This window comes from Eucyclogobius newberryi, unplaced genomic scaffold, assembly GCF_026437365.1.
Source record: "Eucyclogobius newberryi isolate DKJ021-1_F unplaced genomic scaffold, fEucNew1.0.hap1 SCAF_2, whole genome shotgun sequence".
Taxonomy (NCBI): Eukaryota; Metazoa; Chordata; class Actinopteri; order Gobiiformes; family Gobiidae; genus Eucyclogobius; species Eucyclogobius newberryi.
Window position 1 is genome coordinate 38,346,843 of NW_027315834.1, and position 17,613 is coordinate 38,364,455.

At 54.4% G+C, this 17,613-nt stretch overlaps 1 protein-coding gene across 1 annotated transcript in view; it reads left to right on the forward strand.

Moving 5' to 3' along the window:
- Nucleotides 1-17,613, forward strand: part of LOC140368289 (matrix metalloproteinase-17-like) — a 161,762-nt gene that overhangs the window by 85,203 nt on the left and 58,946 nt on the right. Inside the window, exon 4 of the mRNA XM_072455259.1 lies at nucleotides 11,647-11,936. Within this exon, the coding sequence (XP_072311360.1) occupies nucleotides 11,647-11,936 (290 nt within the window). The remainder of the gene's footprint in view (nucleotides 1-11,646; nucleotides 11,937-17,613) is intronic.

Here is a 17,613-nt window from a genome sequence, read left to right on the forward strand (position 1 = left end):
TATGCACTCAGATCATGTGTTACTGTCGGATTCAGATAAGCTAAATTTACATTACGGAACAATAGCGCCGCAAGCAGTCGTTCCTGATGGTTTTATACCTACGGATTTAATGCTAGACTTCATTATGCCCACAATGTCCTCAGAGCAACGCAATTAACTCACCATTGTCCAAGGTTCACTGCAAGATACACAGTTCAGTTTAACTGAGCTAAATAGCTTCTATGTAATGGTGCATAAACCTATGGGAGTTATTTTTCATTTGTCCTTCTCTGAATTTACATTTAGCTAAAAAAAAAACATATGAAGCTGTGGTGGGGTTTTTTGACATTTTGAATTGAAAACCTTTCTGTTATAACATTGTGCCCTCATCAAAAGTTAGGGCGTAACAATTTTGGAAATATATCTAGATGCAATTTTTCTGACAAGCATTGCGATTACAATTCGATATGCAATTTTATGTGTTCACATTTTAAACATGGCCAGGAGCATTAACACTTCAGAGAAGACTGAAGTATGAACTGCTAAACTAACAAAAGAATTATGTTAGCTAAAGAATTGCAGTCTTTGCAATTTGCTAACTGACACGGTTCAAATTGTGATTTAATTTGGTTGTGATACATCTTGCAGCACCACCTGGAGTTGTATTTGGCTTTGTTCACTCTTGTTTCATTAATAAATCTCCCTCTCAGCGCTCAGAAAACATTCATCCAGTCCACAAATCATCACAAGACTCAAGACTGAGCATTTCTGCCGTCTCATTGTGTTCATTACAACTGCATGTTTTAAATTAGCATACCAGCTACATACAAAACAGCTAGCTTTTGTTTTTATTCCATGGTGATATTGGCTCTTACCAATAGATGGCATGCTAACACCAAATCCAGATGAGGCTAAATACGATATGTCAAAGTAAAGGTACATGTGGGTGTACAGTGAACCCTCGTTTATCGCGGGGGTTACGTTCCAAAAAACGAACCCGCGATAGGCGAAATTCGCGAAGTAGAAACCTTTATTTTTTTTATAGTTATTATACAATGAAATACTCCATAAAACATTGAAGCTCTCACACGCGCCGCTCTCACCGGCCTCTCACACGCCGCTCTCACCGGCCTCTCACACGCCGCTCTCACCGGCCTCTCACACACGCCGCTCTCACCGGCCTCTCACACGCCGCTCTCACCGGGATCTCACACACGCCGCTCTCACCGGCCTCACACACGCCGCTCTCACCGGCCTCTCACACGCGCCGCTCTCACCGGGATCTCACACGCGCCGCTCTCACCGGCCTCTCACACGCCCCTCTCACACGCCTCTCACACGCCGCTCTCACCGGCCTCTCACACGCGCCGCTCTCACCGGGATCTCACACGCGCCGCTCTCACCGGGATCTCACACGCCGCTCTCACCGGCCTCTCACACGCCGCTCTCACACGCCGCTCTCACCGGCCTCTCACCGGGATCTCACACGCGCCGCTCTCACCGGCCTCACACACGCCGCTCTCACCGGCCTCTCACACGCCGCTCACACGCCGCTCTCACCGGCCTCTCACACGCGCCGCTCTCACCGGCCTCTCACACGCCGCTCTCACCGGCCTCACACACGCCGCTCTCACCGGCCTCTCACACGCAGCTCTCACCGGCCTCTCACACGCCGCTCTCACCGGCCTCTCACACGCGCCGCTCTCACCGGGCTCTCACACGCCGCTCTCACCGGCCTCTCACACGCCGCTCTCACCCGCCTCTCATACGCGCCGCTCTCACCGGCCTCTCACACGCCGCTCTCACCCGCCTCTCATACGCGCCGCTCTCACCGGCCTCTCACACACGCCGCTCTCACCGGCCTCTCACACGCCGCTCTCACCGGCCTCTCACACGCCGCTCTCACCGGCCTCTCACACGCGCCGCTCTCACCGGCCTCTCACACGCCGCTCTCACCGGCCTCTCACACGCCGCTCTCACCGGCCTCTCACACGCCGCTCTCACCGGCCTCTCACACGCCGCTCTCACCGGCCTCTCACACGCCGCTCTCACCCGCCTCTCACACGCGCCGCTCTCACCGGCCTCTCACACGCCGCTCTCACCGGGATCTCACACACGCCGCTCTCACCGGGAGCTCACACGCGCCGCTCTCACCGGGATCTCACACGCGCCGCTCTCACCGGCCTCTCACACGCCTCTCTCACCCGCCTCTCACACGCCGCTCTCACACGCCTCTCACACTCCGCTCTCACCGGCCTCTCACACACGCCGCTCTCACCGGCCTCTCACACGCCGCTCTCACCGGCCTCTCACACGCGCCGCTCTCACCGGCCTCTCACACGCCGCTCTCACCGGCCTCTCACACGCCGCTCTCACCGGCCTCTCACGCCGCTCTCACCCGCCTCTCACACGCGCCGCTCTCACCGGCCTCTCACACGCGCCGCTCTCACCGGGATCTCACACACGCCGCTCTCACCGGGATCTCACACACGCCGCTCTCACCGGGATCTCACACGCGCCGATCTCACCGGCCTCTCACACGCCTCTCTCACCCGCCTCTCACACGCCGCTCTCACACGCCTCTCACACGCCGCTCTCACCGGCCTCTCACACGCCGCTCTCACCGGCCTCTCACACACGCCGCTCTCACCGGCCTCTCACACGCCGCTCTCACCGGCCTCTCACACGCGCCGCTCTCACCGGCCTCTCACATGCGCCGCTCTCACCGGCCTCTCACACGCCGCTCTCACCGGCCTCTCACACGCCGCTCTCACCGGCCTCTCACACGCCGCTCTCACCGGCCTCACACACGCCGCTCTCACCGGCCTCTCACACGCCGCTCTCACCGGCCTCTCACACGCCGCTCTCACCGGCCTCTCACGCCGCTCTCACCCGCCTCTCACACGCGCCGCTCTCACCGGCCTCTCACACGCGCCGCTCTCACCGGGATCTCACACACGCCGCTCTCACCGGGATCTCACACACGCCGCTCTCACCGGGATCTCACACGCGCCGCTCTCACCGGCCTCTCACACGCCGCTCTCACACGCCTCTCACACGCCGCTCTCACCGGCCTCTCACACGCGCCGCTCTCACCGGCCTCTCACACGCGCCGCTCTCACCGGCCTCTCACACGCCGCTCTCACCGGCCTCTCACACGCCGCTCTCACCGGCCTCTCACACGCCGCTCTCACCGGCCTCTCACACGCCGCTCTCACCGGCCTCTCACACGCCGCTCTCACCGGCCTCTCACACGCGCCGCTCTCACCGGCCTCTCACACGCCGCTCTCACCGGCCTCTCACACACGCCGCTCTCACCGGCCTCTCACACGCGCCGCTCTCACCGGCCTCTCACACGCCGCTCTCACCGGCCTCTCACACGCCGCTCTCACCGGCCTCTCACACGCGCCGCTCTCACCGGGATCTCACACACGCCGCTCTCACCGGCCTCTCACACGCGCCGCTCTCACCGGCCTCTCACACGCGCCGCTCTCACCGGCCTCTCACACGCCGCTCTCACCGGCCTCTCACACGCCGCTCTCACCGGCCTCTCACACACGCCGCTCTCACCGACCTCTCACACGCCGCTCTCACCGGCCTCTCACACGCCGCTCTCACCGGCCTCTCACACGCCGCTCTCACCGGCCTCTCACACGCCGCTCTCACCCGCCTCTCACACGCGCCGCTCTCACCGGGATCTCACACACGCCGCTCTCACCGGGATCTCACACACGCCGCTCTCACCGGGATCTCACACGCGCCGCTCTCACACGCCTCTCACACGCCGCTCTCACCGGCCTCTCACACACGCCGCTCTCACCGGCCTCTCACACGCGCCGCTCTCACCGGCCTCTCACACGCCGCTCTCACCGGCCTCTCACACGCCGCTCTCACCGGCCTCTCACACGCCGCTCTCACCGGCCTCTCACACGCCGCTCTCACCGGCCTCTCACACGCGCCGCTCTCACCGGCCTCTCACACGCCGCTCTCACCGGCCTCTCACACACGCCGCTCTCACCGACCTCTCACACGCCGCTCTCACCGGCCTCTCACACGCCGCTCTCACCGGCCTCTCACACGCCGCTCTCACCGGCCTCTCACACGCCGCTCTCACCGGCCTCTCACACGCCGCTCTCACCCGCCTCTCACACGCGCCGCTCTCACCGGGATCTCACACACGCCGCTCTCACCGGGATCTCACACACGCCGCTCTCACCGGGATCTCACACGCGCCACTCTCACACGCCTCTCACACGCCGCTCTCACCGGCCTCTCACACACGCCGCTCTCACCGGCCTCTCACACGCGCCGCTCTCACCGGCCTCTCACACGCCGCTCTCACCGGCCTCTCACACGCCGCTCTCACCGGCCTCTCACACGCCGCTCTCACCGGCCTCTCACACACGCCGCTCTCACCGGCCTCTCACACGCCGCTCTCACCGGCCTCTCACACGCGCCGCTCTCACCGGCCTCTCACACACGCCGCTCTCACCGGCCTCTCACACGCCGCTCTCACCGGCCTCTCACACGCCGCTCTCACCGGCCTCTCACACGCCGCTCTCACCGGCCTCTCACACGCCGCTCTCACCGGGCTCTCACACGCGCCGCTCTCACCGGGATCTCACACACGCCGCTCTCACCGGCCTCTCACACGCGCCGCTCTCACCGGCCTCTCACACGCGCCGCTCTCACCGGCCTCTCACACGCCCCTCTCACCGGCCTCTCACACACGCCGCTCTCACCGGCCTCTCACACGCCGCTCTCACCGGCCTCTCACACGCCGCTCTCACCGGCCTCTCACACGCCGCTCTCACCGGGCTCTCACACGCGCCGCTCTCACCGGGATCTCACACACGCCGCTCTCACCGGCCTCTCACACGCGCCGCTCTCACCGGCCTCTCACACGCCCCTCTCAGCGGCCTCTCACAAGCGCCGCTCTCACCGGCCTCTCACACGCCGCTCTCACCGGCCTCTCACACGCCGCTCTCACCGGCCTCTAACACGCCGCTCTCACCGGCCTCTAACACGCCGCTCTCACCGGCCTCTCACACGCCGCTCTCACCGGCCTCTCACACGCCGCTCTCACCGGCCTCTCACACGCCGCTCTCACCCGCCTCTCACACGCGCCGCTCTCACCGGGATCTCACACACGCCGCTCTCACCGGGATCTCACACGCGCCGCTCTCACCGGGATCTCACACGCGCCGCTCTCACCGGCCTCTCACACGCCGCTCTCACACGCCTCTCACACGCCGCTCTCACCGGCCTCTCACACACGCCGCTCTCACCGGCCTCTCACACGCCGCTCTCACCGGCCTCTCACACACGCCGCTCTCACCGGCCTCTCACACACGCCGCTCTCACCGGCCTCTCACACGCCGCTCTCACCGGCCTCTCACACGCCGCTCTCACCGGCCTCTCACACACGCCGCTCTCACCGGCCTCTCACACGCCGCTCTCACCGGCCTCTCACACGCCGCTCTCACCGGCCTCTCACACGCCGCTCTCACCGGGCTCTCACACGCGCCGCTCTCACCGGGATCTCACACACGCCGCTCTCACCGGCCTCTCACACACGCCGCTCTCACCGGCCTCTCACACGCGCCGCTCTCACCGGCCTCTCACACGCCGCTCTCACCGGCCTCTCACACGCGCCGCTCTCACCGGCCTCTCCCGGAGCTCTCACAAGCGCCGCTCTCACCGGCCTCTCACACGCCGCTCTCACCGGCCTCTCACACGCCGCTCTCACCGGCCTCTCACACGCCGCTCTCACCGGCCTCTCACACGCCGCTCTCACCGGGCTCTCACACGCGCCGCTCTCACCGGGATCTCACACACGCCGCTCTCACCGGCCTCTCACACGCGCCGCTCTCACCGGCCTCTCACACGCCCCTCTCACCGGCCTCTCACAAGCGCCGCTCTCACCGGCCTCTCACACGCCGCTCTCACCGGCCTCTCACACGCCGCTCTCACCGGCCTCTAACACGCCGCTCTCACCGGCCTCTCACACGCCGCTCTCACCGGCCTCTCACACGCCGCTCTCACCGGCCTCTCACACGCCGCTCTCACCCGCCTCTCACACGCGCCGCTCTCACCGGGATCTCACACACGCCGCTCTCACCGGGATCTCACACACGCCGCTCTCACCGGGATCTCACACGCGCCGCTCTCACCGGCCTCTCACACGCCGCTCTCACACGCCTCTCACACGCCGCTCTCACCGGCCTCTCACACACGCCGCTCTCACCGGCCTCTCACACACGCCGCTCTCACCGGCCTCTCACACGCCGCTCTCACCGGCCTCTCACACACGCCGCTCTCACCGGCCTCTCACACACGCCGCTCTCACCGGCCTCTCACACGCCGCTCTCACCGGCCTCTCACACGCCGCTCTCACCGGCCTCTCACACACGCCGCTCTCACCGGCCTCTCACACGCCGCTCTCACCGGCCTCTCACACGCCGCTCTCACCGGCCTCTCACACGCCGCTCTCACCGGGCTCTCACACGCGCCGCTCTCACCGGGATCTCACACACGCCGCTCTCACCGGCCTCTCACACACGCCGCTCTCACCGGCCTCTCACACGCGCCGCTCTCACCGGCCTCTCACACGCCGCTCTCACCGGCCTCTCACACGCGCCGCTCTCACCGGCCTCTCCCGGAGCTCTCACAAGCGCCGCTCTCACCGGCCTCTCACACGCCGCTCTCACCGGCCTCTCACACGCCGCTCTCACCGGCCTCTCACACGCCGCTCTCACCGGCCTCTCACACGCCGCTCTCACCGGCCTCTCACACGCCGCTCTCACCCGCCTCTCACACGCGCCGCTCTCACCGGCCTCTCACACGCCGCTCTCACCGGGATCTCACACACGCCGCTCTCACCGGGATCTCACACACGCCGCTCTCACCGGGATCTCACACGCGCCGATCTCACCGGCCTCTCACACGCCTCTCTCACCCGCCTCTCACACGCCGCTCTCACACGCCTCTCACACGCCGCTCTCACCGGCCTCTCACACGCGCCGCTCTCACCGGCCTCTCTCACATGCGCCGCTCTCACCGGCCTCTCACACGCCGCTCTCACCGGCCTCTCACACGCCGCTCTCACCGGCCTCTCACACGCCGCTCTCACCGGCCTCACACACGCCGCTCTCACCGGCCTCTCACACGCCGCTCTCACCGGCCTCTCACACGCCGCTCTCACCGGCCTCTCACGCCGCTCTCACCCGCCTCTCACACGCGCCGCTCTCACCGGCCTCTCACACGCGCCGCTCTCACCGGGATCTCACACACGCCGCTCTCACCGGGATCTCACACACGCCGCTCTCACCGGGATCTCACACGCGCCGCTCTCACCGGCCTCTCACACGCCGCTCTCACCGGCCTCTCACACGCCGCTCTCACCGGCCTCTCACACGCGCCGCTCTCACCGGCCTCTCACACGCGCCGCTCTCACCGGCCTCTCACACGCCGCTCTCACCGGCCTCTCACACGCCGCTCTCACCGGCCTCTCACACGCCGCTCTCACCGGCCTCTCACACGCCGCTCTCACCGGCCTCTCACACGCCGCTCTCACCGGCCTCTCACACGCGCCGCTCTCACCGGCCTCTCACACGCCGCTCTCACCGGCCTCTCACACACGCCGCTCTCACCGGCCTCTCACACACGCCGCTCTCACCGGCCTCTCACACGCCGCTCTCACCGGCCTCTCACACGCGCCGCTCTCACCGGGATCTCACACACGCCGCTCTCACCGGCCTCTCACACGCGCCGCTCTCACCGGCCTCTCACACGCCGCTCTCACACGCCTCTCACACGCCGCTCTCACCGGCCTCTCACACGCCGCTCTCACCGGCCTCTCACACGCCGCTCTCACCGGCCTCTCACACGCGCCGCTCTCACCGGCCTCTCACACGCCGCTCTCACCGGCCTCTCACACACGCCGCTCACCGACCTCTCACACGCCGCTCTCACCGGCCTCTCACACGCCGCTCTCACCGGCCTCTCACACGCCGCTCTCACCGGCCTCTCACACGCCGCTCTCACCCTTCTCTCACACGCGCCGCTCTCACCGGGATCTCACACACGCCGCTCTCACCGGGATCTCACACGCGCCGCTCTCACACGCCTCTCACACGCCGCTCTCACCGGCCTCTCACACACGCCGCTCTCACCGGCCTCTCACACGCGCCGCTCTCACCGGCCTCTCACACGCCGCTCTCACCGGCCTCTCACACGCCGCTCTCACCGGCCTCTCACACACGCCGCTCTCACCGGCCTCTCACACGCCGCTCTCACCGGGATCTCACACGCGCCGCTCTCACCGGCCTCTCACACACGCCGCTCTCACCGGCCTCTCACACGCCGCTCTCACCGGCCTCTCACACGCCGCTCTCACCGGCCTCTCACACGCCGCTCTCACCGGGCTCTCACACGCGCCGCTCTCACCGGGATCTCACACACGCCGCTCTCACCGGCCTCTCACACACGCCGCTCTCACCGGCCTCTCACATGCGCCGCTCTCACCGGCCTCTCACACGCCGCTCTCACCGGCCTCTCACACGCCGCTCTCACCGGGATCTCACACGCCGCTCTCACCGGGATCTCACACACGCCGCTCTCACCGGGATCTCACACGCGCCGCTCTCACCGGCCTCTCACACGCCGCTCTCACCGGCCTCTCACACGCCGCTCTCACCGGCCTCTCACACGCCGCTCTCACCGGCCTCTCACATGCGCCGCTCTCACCGGCCTCTCACACGCCGCTCTCACCGGCCTCTCCCGGAGCTCTCACAAGCGCCGCTCTCACCGGCCTCTCACACGCCGCTCTCACCGGCCTCTCACACGCCGCTCTCACCCGCCTCTCACACGCGCCGCTCTCACCGGCCTCTCACACGCCACTCTCACCGGGATCTCACACACGCCGCTCTCACCGGGATCTCACATGCGCCGATCTCACCGGCCTCTCACACGCCTCTCTCACCCGCCTCTCACACGCCTCTCACACGCCGCTCTCACCCGCCTCTCACACGCGCCGCTCTCACCGGCCTCTCACACGCCACTCTCACCGGGATCTCACACACGCCGCTCTCACCGGGATCTCACACGCGCCGATCTCACCGGCCTCTCACACGCCGCTCTCACACGCCTCTCACACGCCGCTCTCACCGGGATCTCTCACACGCGCCGCTCTCACCGGCCTCTCACATGCGCCGCTCTCACCGGCCTCTCACACGCCGCTCTCACTGGCCTCTCACACGCCGCTCTCACCGGCCTCTCACACGCCACGCCGCTCTCACCGGGATCTCACACGCGCCGCTCTCACCGGCCTCTCACACGCGCCGCTCTCACCGGGATCTCACACGCCGCTCTCACCGGCCTCTCACACGCCGCTCTCACCGGCCTCTCACACACGCCGCTCTCACCGGCCTCTAACACGCCGCTCTCACCGGCCTCTCACACGCCGCTCTCACCGGCCTCTCACACGCCGCTCTCACCGGCCTCTCACACGCGCCGCTCTCACCGGCCTCTCACACGCCGCTCTCACCGGCCTCTCACACGCCGCTCTCACCGGCCTCTCACACGCCGCTCTCACCGGCCTCTCACACGCCGCTCTCACCGGCCTCTCACACGCCGCTCTCACCGGCCTCTCACACGCCGCTCTCACCGGCCTCTCACACGCCGCTCTCACCGGCCTCGCAAACTTCAATTTGGCAAGCGGTTTAACGTACTTGTACATATTAATCCATAACGTTATTGACACACAGGTAGAGAAGACGCGGAGGGACTGTTTAGCCAATCAGAATGCAGAACACAATGCATGATGAAAATCCACGAAGCAGCGAGACCGCGAAAAGTGAACTGCGATATAGCGAGGGATCACTGTAATCCCTCATTCAGGAGTGTTCCATTATAGATTCAGTTACTCTAGAGCAAGGTTACCGGCCAATAACAATACAATCATCATGTCCTTTATTTATTTATCATTTCCTGGTGCATTATGGATGCGTGGGTTTGACCTTTAATAAATAAGAGTGAATAAAAATATTCACTATATACCTCAATGGTAACCTTCAATGTCTACTATAGCCACAAATCAAATTAAATATGGAAAAGCGCAAGGTATTTTTTATGTAGGTATCAGGTACTGAACATGAAACGGCCTTGGATTTATATGCATTGGTTGAAAGTGTAACACATAATAGACCGCTCTGGTTTTATCAAGCGTTTTTTATAGTTTTGCCACAGTCCACTTGCAAATAAGTGCTATTCCGTCAACTCACTTCAAAACCTGTTGTTCGCTGATCATTTCGATTCGCATGTTGATATATGGAAATACAGATATCGGGCATTGCCTTAAAGATCCGCAGAATATGTGACAATTGAAGGCAAGAACAGACTTAGCTTGAGCCTCGGCTGCTGCTGATATGTGAGCGCTGCAGATGGAAGAGTGATGCGCGGACAGGGGAAAATTGACTGTCGGGGCAGGTTTGTAAGGAGAAAGCAGACCATAATCTACAAAAAGCATATCGTATCTACTTTTTATCATTGTATATGTGTGGGGACCAGTGCATGAGGCATAAAAACAGATGGAATCACAGCAAGCATGCAAACAGGAATATTTCAACTGGGGTGACAGCAGTATTCCTGGAGGAGGAACAAGCTTAGTCAAAGGTATTATTGGAAATGTGGTCATTGGTGTGTGGACTTTCTGGTATTACAATATGGCTTGCAAATCATAAAAGTTATTTATGGTTTTACAGAAACTACTCCTGGAAGTTTGTGTTCGTCTGAGGACTGTAGCGAGTTGGACTGCATGTACATTATATTATAGGCTATATCATTTTACTGCACTATATATTCAAGAAGGCTTATTTTTATCAGCTTACTTTATTATGTGCACTTAATGTGTAAAATGGAAAGAAAAATTGCTTGTCCTTGAAAAATAGTCAATTACCTGAAGCAGATGCCGACATAAAATTCCATATCATGGGGAGATTTCAAGTTGAAGTTTGAGTACTATGAAATATTCTGACTTTATAAACAACTTAAAAAAAAACATCAGCCTTTATATTTCCTGGAGTATATGTTTATAGAATATAAATTAAGAATGCCAGCAAAGGAATTTAAATTCTGCTACGTGGAGGATATTTGAGCACAAACTTTTAAAACATGAGTTGTGTGGATATAGGGATGTCAAGATGAAAAAAATAATCATAATAATAATCCATTCCATGAATATTTATGGATACGGCAGGTCATTCGTGGGGTTTTGGGAACCTATGTATTGTGATATTACGATCACTATAAGGATATTCGACGATATTATCTCAATCCATAAACATAATCCTTAAACATATTAGTTGAGCTTTAGTTTTCAGACAAATGGGAAATATCTGTCAAATTAATCACCATATTCCCTTCTTTGAAAGTTTGCAACATAACTTTTGAATTTTATTTTTAATTTGCTCTATGTGTAGCATTTTTCCTATAAATTATATACTCTATTTTCAACATTTTCATATACTCAACATTCACAATATCATCTAAAAGTCTATATATTTTCCATTCCTACATGGGACGCTTTACCAAATATAACTCAATTTGACCTTTGTCTTGTAATTGTCTTTGTTTCATCTTGAATCTACTCTTCCCTCTCCCCTGCAGGGTGAGGACGTTCCCTAAGGACTCGGCTGGTCTGCTGGGCAGAGACACAGTGCGAGCGCTCATGTACTACGCCCTGAAGGTGTGGAGTGACATCGCCCCTCTGAACTTCCATGAGGTGGCAGGCAGCGACGCAGACATCCAGATCGACTTCACTAAAGACGACCATAACGACGGCTTCCCCTTCGACGGACCTGGAGGCACGGTGGCCCACGCCTTCTTCCCCGGAGAGAGGTTCACTGCCGGGGACACGCACTTTGATGATGACGAGGCCTGGACCTTCAGATCACCAGGTATGGCTGAACCTCCTGTACGGTGTAATGACTCTAAACGGAGGCAGAAAAGTGAACAGATCTTTGCTTTTCTCTCGTTTGCATTCTTTTTTTTTTTTTTTTTCACAAATTTGGACTATATAATCCTTCTCCAGGTATTTCTTTCTGTATTTGACACAATATGTATCCTAAAGTCCATAGCTGCTCGTCTATATTAAAGGGGCTTTCACACTGGCACTCTGTGGTCTGGACTTAAGACTTTCCTGTTTGGTTTGGTCCAAAGTCCAGGTGTGAATGCTCCTGCTGCCCATGGTCCGGGAAAAAGAGGTGGTCTCAGTCCTGACCAAGTTCTAGTCCTGTTGGGAGTGGGACCGTACAGACCAGCGAACATGAGAAAGACAGAGCTTAAGCGTGAGGAGAAACGGGCCTGAACTTTCGCTTTGGCCCAGCGGAGCTCTCGCTTTCATCACGTATCAATTAACTACAAACAAATCTGCTTGTTCAAATAAAAGATTAACCTTATTTGGCCTTTAAATCAACAAACGCAATCAGAGTTACTTTTTATTGGCTATTCTCAGAGCTCAAAGCCACAAGTGAAAACAGAGATCAAATTGACCCATGAACCTAACGCACTCTGATATCAGAACATAACAAACACTTAGTAAAGGATGAACCGCTAGGTACTTATTATGTAGTAGATGGCTGTATTGTTTGGCTCTTTTTTAGAATGAACTCCATGAACTCGATGAACTCCATGAACTCACATTTTGTCACAACGAGAAGCCAATAATGATGTTTATCCATATAATCCACTGCTATCTGTACATTTGTTTTAGAAAGAGAGAGAATACAAGTAGGGTTAGCCTAACCCTAACCCTAAAACTGCGTTAAGAACTAAACCGCTGACATTTTAGTTCATTTTTACACCCGCCAAACGCTGCTCCTGATTGATCACTTTTCCGGTTGATCTGTTTTTTTAGCCACTCACCATCTCAAAATCCTCGCCTTACTCCCAAGATAAGGAAAAACAATTATATTAATTTTATTTTGCTCCGCGCACACAAGACACCCTCTTGTTGTCATGACGACGGTAGAGCTATCTGATAATCCGGATTTAAGGGAGCTAGTGTGAAAGCAAAAGTCTGGGGAGCAAACGGAATTATTAGAACAGTTAAGTGTGGACTTAAGTGTGAATCAGCCCTAAAATGAATGGTTTGTTTCACCCCACAGATGTGTTCAAACCTTCCCTGAGTGGGTGTTCCCTCTGATGCCACTGCATCTATAATCTGACTAAACCCTGCTATTTTATATCATTTAATAATAAAGGATAATTTTGTATTCAAAAAGATTTTTCAGAATTTCTCTGCTGGTCCCTAACTCACTGACCCTAAATGAAGATAATTGGCCAATTCTAATGTAGCCACTTGACTGCCTGGAAGAGAAGGAGAGCCTCTGTTTGCATTCTAAACAGCTGAAGCACCAGAGTCAATTTTGTCAACCTTCCATCACACCCACCAGCTCCAATCATTTCCATAGTAAATATTATGTTTCTGCCTCTAACCATGGAGCTGTAGCGCTGACGGCCATTTGGGTTGAGTGTGTTTTTGCTGTGGGGGCTAATAGATCAGTTTGTGCGGCGCTATCTTGAATGATCTGGCCAAATTTATTTCATCAAGCGGCTTTCACGGCACCAGATTATCCACCGAGGGAGGTTTGAGAACAGAGGACAGCGCAGCAGCGGCTCTAAATGGAATTCAATCAGCTCTGCCAATCAAAAATAGATAAGCTCATATTAGAAGTATCCGTCATTTTTAGACAGCTATGAAAAACACAACTGTGGTTTCAGTCTGAGAAAGAATCTGGTCACGTGGGAGTTCCTCTCTGCTTGTGCTTTTAAAACGTGCTCATATTTTGTCTGTGGGTGAATTTGTGTGTCTATGCATTTGCTTTAAAGCGCTTTACCTTATTGTTACTGTCTGAAAACATGGAAAACAGAACTTTACTAATGCATTCCTTCCAATTATTCACCGAGATGAGTTCATTTATGGGCTTATGAGTTGATTTTATGAGTTGATTTTAATTTCTTTACACAACTTTCAGAAGCCAGAGCAGAGTTTTGATGCCACGGCTAAAAGCTAACAACAATTAGCATGTTAACAGCGCACTAACCTTACTTCATGCTTTTAAAATAAACACATTTTACCTTATTAAATGAACAAAATATGATACAGCCTTTTAATGTCCTTTTTTAAGTTTGTACAGTTTAATTCATTTAGACCAATTAAACTTTCTTAACTGCTTTCGCTACAAAAGCTGACAAACTTTGAAGATCAGCTCCGTTCAACACTTGCAGAGGCCGATTTGAGCTGATTGTGTCCTGTCTTGTCATATGATCGGATGTTGGTTCTACTCTTCGCCTTATTTCGCCCACTTTTACCTCTTTTTGCTGCGGATCGGCACTTCCATTTTGGCATTTCTTGTTGAGCGGGAATTGTGTTCACTTCAGTGGAGAACAAGGGGAAAGTCTGACGGCTAAAATATGATATAAAGTAGGTTGATTTGTGCAAAATGTTCAGTGTTCAAGTCAAAACTGCACCGTTTCTCCGGGAGGCTTGAAAACAGCGTTGTTTTTGTGTGGAACTTATTTTCTGTGGAGATCGGCAGCTCTATTGTGTGTAAACTTATGCAAGCGGAAAGAGGGACACAGTTCATGGCGGCGCCCGCGGCAACTTCTAGAATAAGGTGAACTGGAAAGATTGATGATTTTAAGTTAGAGTCAGACACATTTGGAAACAAACAAGTTACGTGTCAGGTCTGCGGTGAGGCGAGCCCACTCAAAGGAGTTAGAAAAGTTCACAATCACTTTTTCCGCACATTGTCATCTTACGTTCCCGGTGACACCAAATGATCTAATCCAGGCATGTCCAAACTTGGGCCCGGGGGCCAAATGTGGCCCTCAGACCAATTTTTTTTGGCCCTCAAGCTTCCTGCTATGTCGGCCCAAACAACAAAAAGTAGTACTTTTTACTGTGAAATTGGGAAAAATTCTGGCATATGGATGTTATACCAACCTAATATTAATGTTCCAGGTATAATTAAAGGTGTGGAGGCTCATCGCAATTACGTCAAATGCAAAATTTTGAATGATTCACTTTGTCATTTAACAAATTCGACATTGTCAAGTTGTTTGTGGCCCTCTGCCCCGTTTAAGCGTCAAAAAGCGGCCCTTGGTGAAAAAGGTTTGGACACCCCTGATCTAAGTCAAGACTCATCTCATAAGTTATTCCTTTCACTTTCCTTCCACTGTCCTTTCTCCACCTTTGCCTGAATCACTTGCGGGAGGTGAATGAGACGCCCTGATGAAGTCCACTCATCCAGATGAAATGGAGCGATGTGGTGGCGCTGAGTGCACGGGCGCGCGGAGCAGGGGCTGTCTCAAAGCGGTCACACAAACGACAACATAAATCATCAGATCTCCGTCTCTCGCCGCGTTTCTTTATTCTACCCTTCGTCCGGATGAGTGGACTTCAAATGACCTTCCCGTCTCCTCTGCCCGCCTCATCCATCTCATCCCCCTTTCTCAAAAGACAGATGGAGAGAGGAAGAATGAGGAATGGAGGATGAAAAAACAACGCATGATTTGGTACTTGGTTGAAAGAGTCCCTTGGGTTCCCGATGTCATTGAGGTTGTCTTTAGGCTTGGCTGCTGCTGAAAGGGAAGGTATTGTTCAGGAGCCAAATTTTAATAGGTTAGATTGAGCTTTGGCGATAAGGAAATTGTTTGAAGGTGTAATCCTTTGTGAGAGACCCCTGAACTGTTTGCAAAGTGTAAACGCTGACACATCCATCATAGCCCGATTATGAGAAAGTTTAGAGCTGCAAAATATGTCAAAATGAACAGTTTTGGCCTGTCCTCAAGCAATGAAAAACAAAATGAGCGAATTAGCAAGAGCAGCGACGCACAACAGAACACAGTTTTAACACTGTAGTTTATTTAAAATAAAGCCACCACATTGCTGTTACCCTACATTTACTCCTCAGCTATGTGCATCTGAAAGATTATTTCTCTTTGGCGTGAGACAAGACTCACTAGTTGCGTAGTGCGCATGCTCTGGGATGAGGAGATGAGCCCTAACCAAAACAGGTTACTTATTGTGGGGAGTACTAGATTACATGGGTGCACAACACTAACGAGTTAAGTTCCTTGTTGCTCTAAAAAAGTAGTACTCTAACGTGTTACCAGGTAACCAGGTAACACGTTACCCCCAACTTTGAAAACGAGTGACTAGAAAACTAAAGATAGTGTCACACAAAGTTTGCTTGATTATACAGACCTAAAATAGATGTTTCAAGCTGGAACAAAGGTTTGTTGTTCTGTGATAGCGCTGTTAAATACATCTTCTGAATGACTCACTGCATAGACCAGTTTGTGGTCCTCTTTGTTAAATGTGTTTCAATCCAAATGCAAATCCACTTTATTTAAATAGCACATTTTATAAACAGAAACAGCTTCCAAAGTGTTGCCCAATCCTAAAACAAAAACAACTAAAGGTATAATAAGTGCTCAATTTGATCTTACTTACAGCAGTTAAATCGAATTAAAGCAAAATTGCAGAACAATAAAATAGCAATAAATAACTAATATAAATAAAAAACACATAGGACCAGTCAATGTATGCAGTGTTAAAAGCCAGTGAGTCATAAGAAGAGACTTAAAACACACTGTGTGGCAATCTACCGGTATGTCCCGCCATGACAAAGAATGTTAATAGTTTGCTCTAATAAGATAAGATAACAGAACCTTTATTTGTCCACATATGGGGAAATTCCAGTTTTGCAACACACAGTTCAAAGATTGTATGCCTATTTACTCTATCAGACATCAAAATACATAATGAATATATCACTGAGCAAAAAGCTCCACTGAGGGTTTCTATATTGATAGATTAGCAACGTGAGTCAATTTATACAGAACTTTTTATTAGTTTAGTTTCTTTTAGTCTTTATTTGAAGGGACAACGTACAGAGACATTAAGCTCGTAAAAAAACAAAGATGTTCCACAGCAGATTGTTGCCAAGTAGCTAATTTCCATCTGCAGTCCCTGATTGACAGGAATAAATGATACAGTGCAAACAAAACACATTCAACAATAAGATCATTTCACAGTGTCCACATTCTGACCCACGTACACTCACACACAGCCGCACAGCTCAAGTATTTACATAAGCATAAGGAGCATACGTGACCTACCAGTTTAGCTTCGCAGTATTAAAACAGTCCATAATATACATACACACAGAATGTTAATTTCTCCTGTAAAAAAAATAAATAGAATTATTCATGTGAGAGTACAGTTGCATATTTACATATTAAACACATTTCCGCAGCATGTGGCGTTGCATGTCATAAGACGCTTAGCAACAGGGCGCTACATTAGGCTTATTATAAGGGGGAGAATGTTTAATTGTAAATGCTGACAAGTTTGAGTGTTCCAAAGCTAGTTTTTAAGCGCCACAAAGAATGTTGAATAGTTAGATTGACTTTTTAGTTCAGCAGGGAGATTGTTCCACTGCTTTATTGCGTTATTGCGTTATAGGAGAAGGCTGTTTGTGCAAATGTATTTTTTATGTTTTGGTATGACAGACTGGCCCCTGGTGGAAGCCTGTGTGGCTCTGGAAGTCACTACAGTTGTGAGCT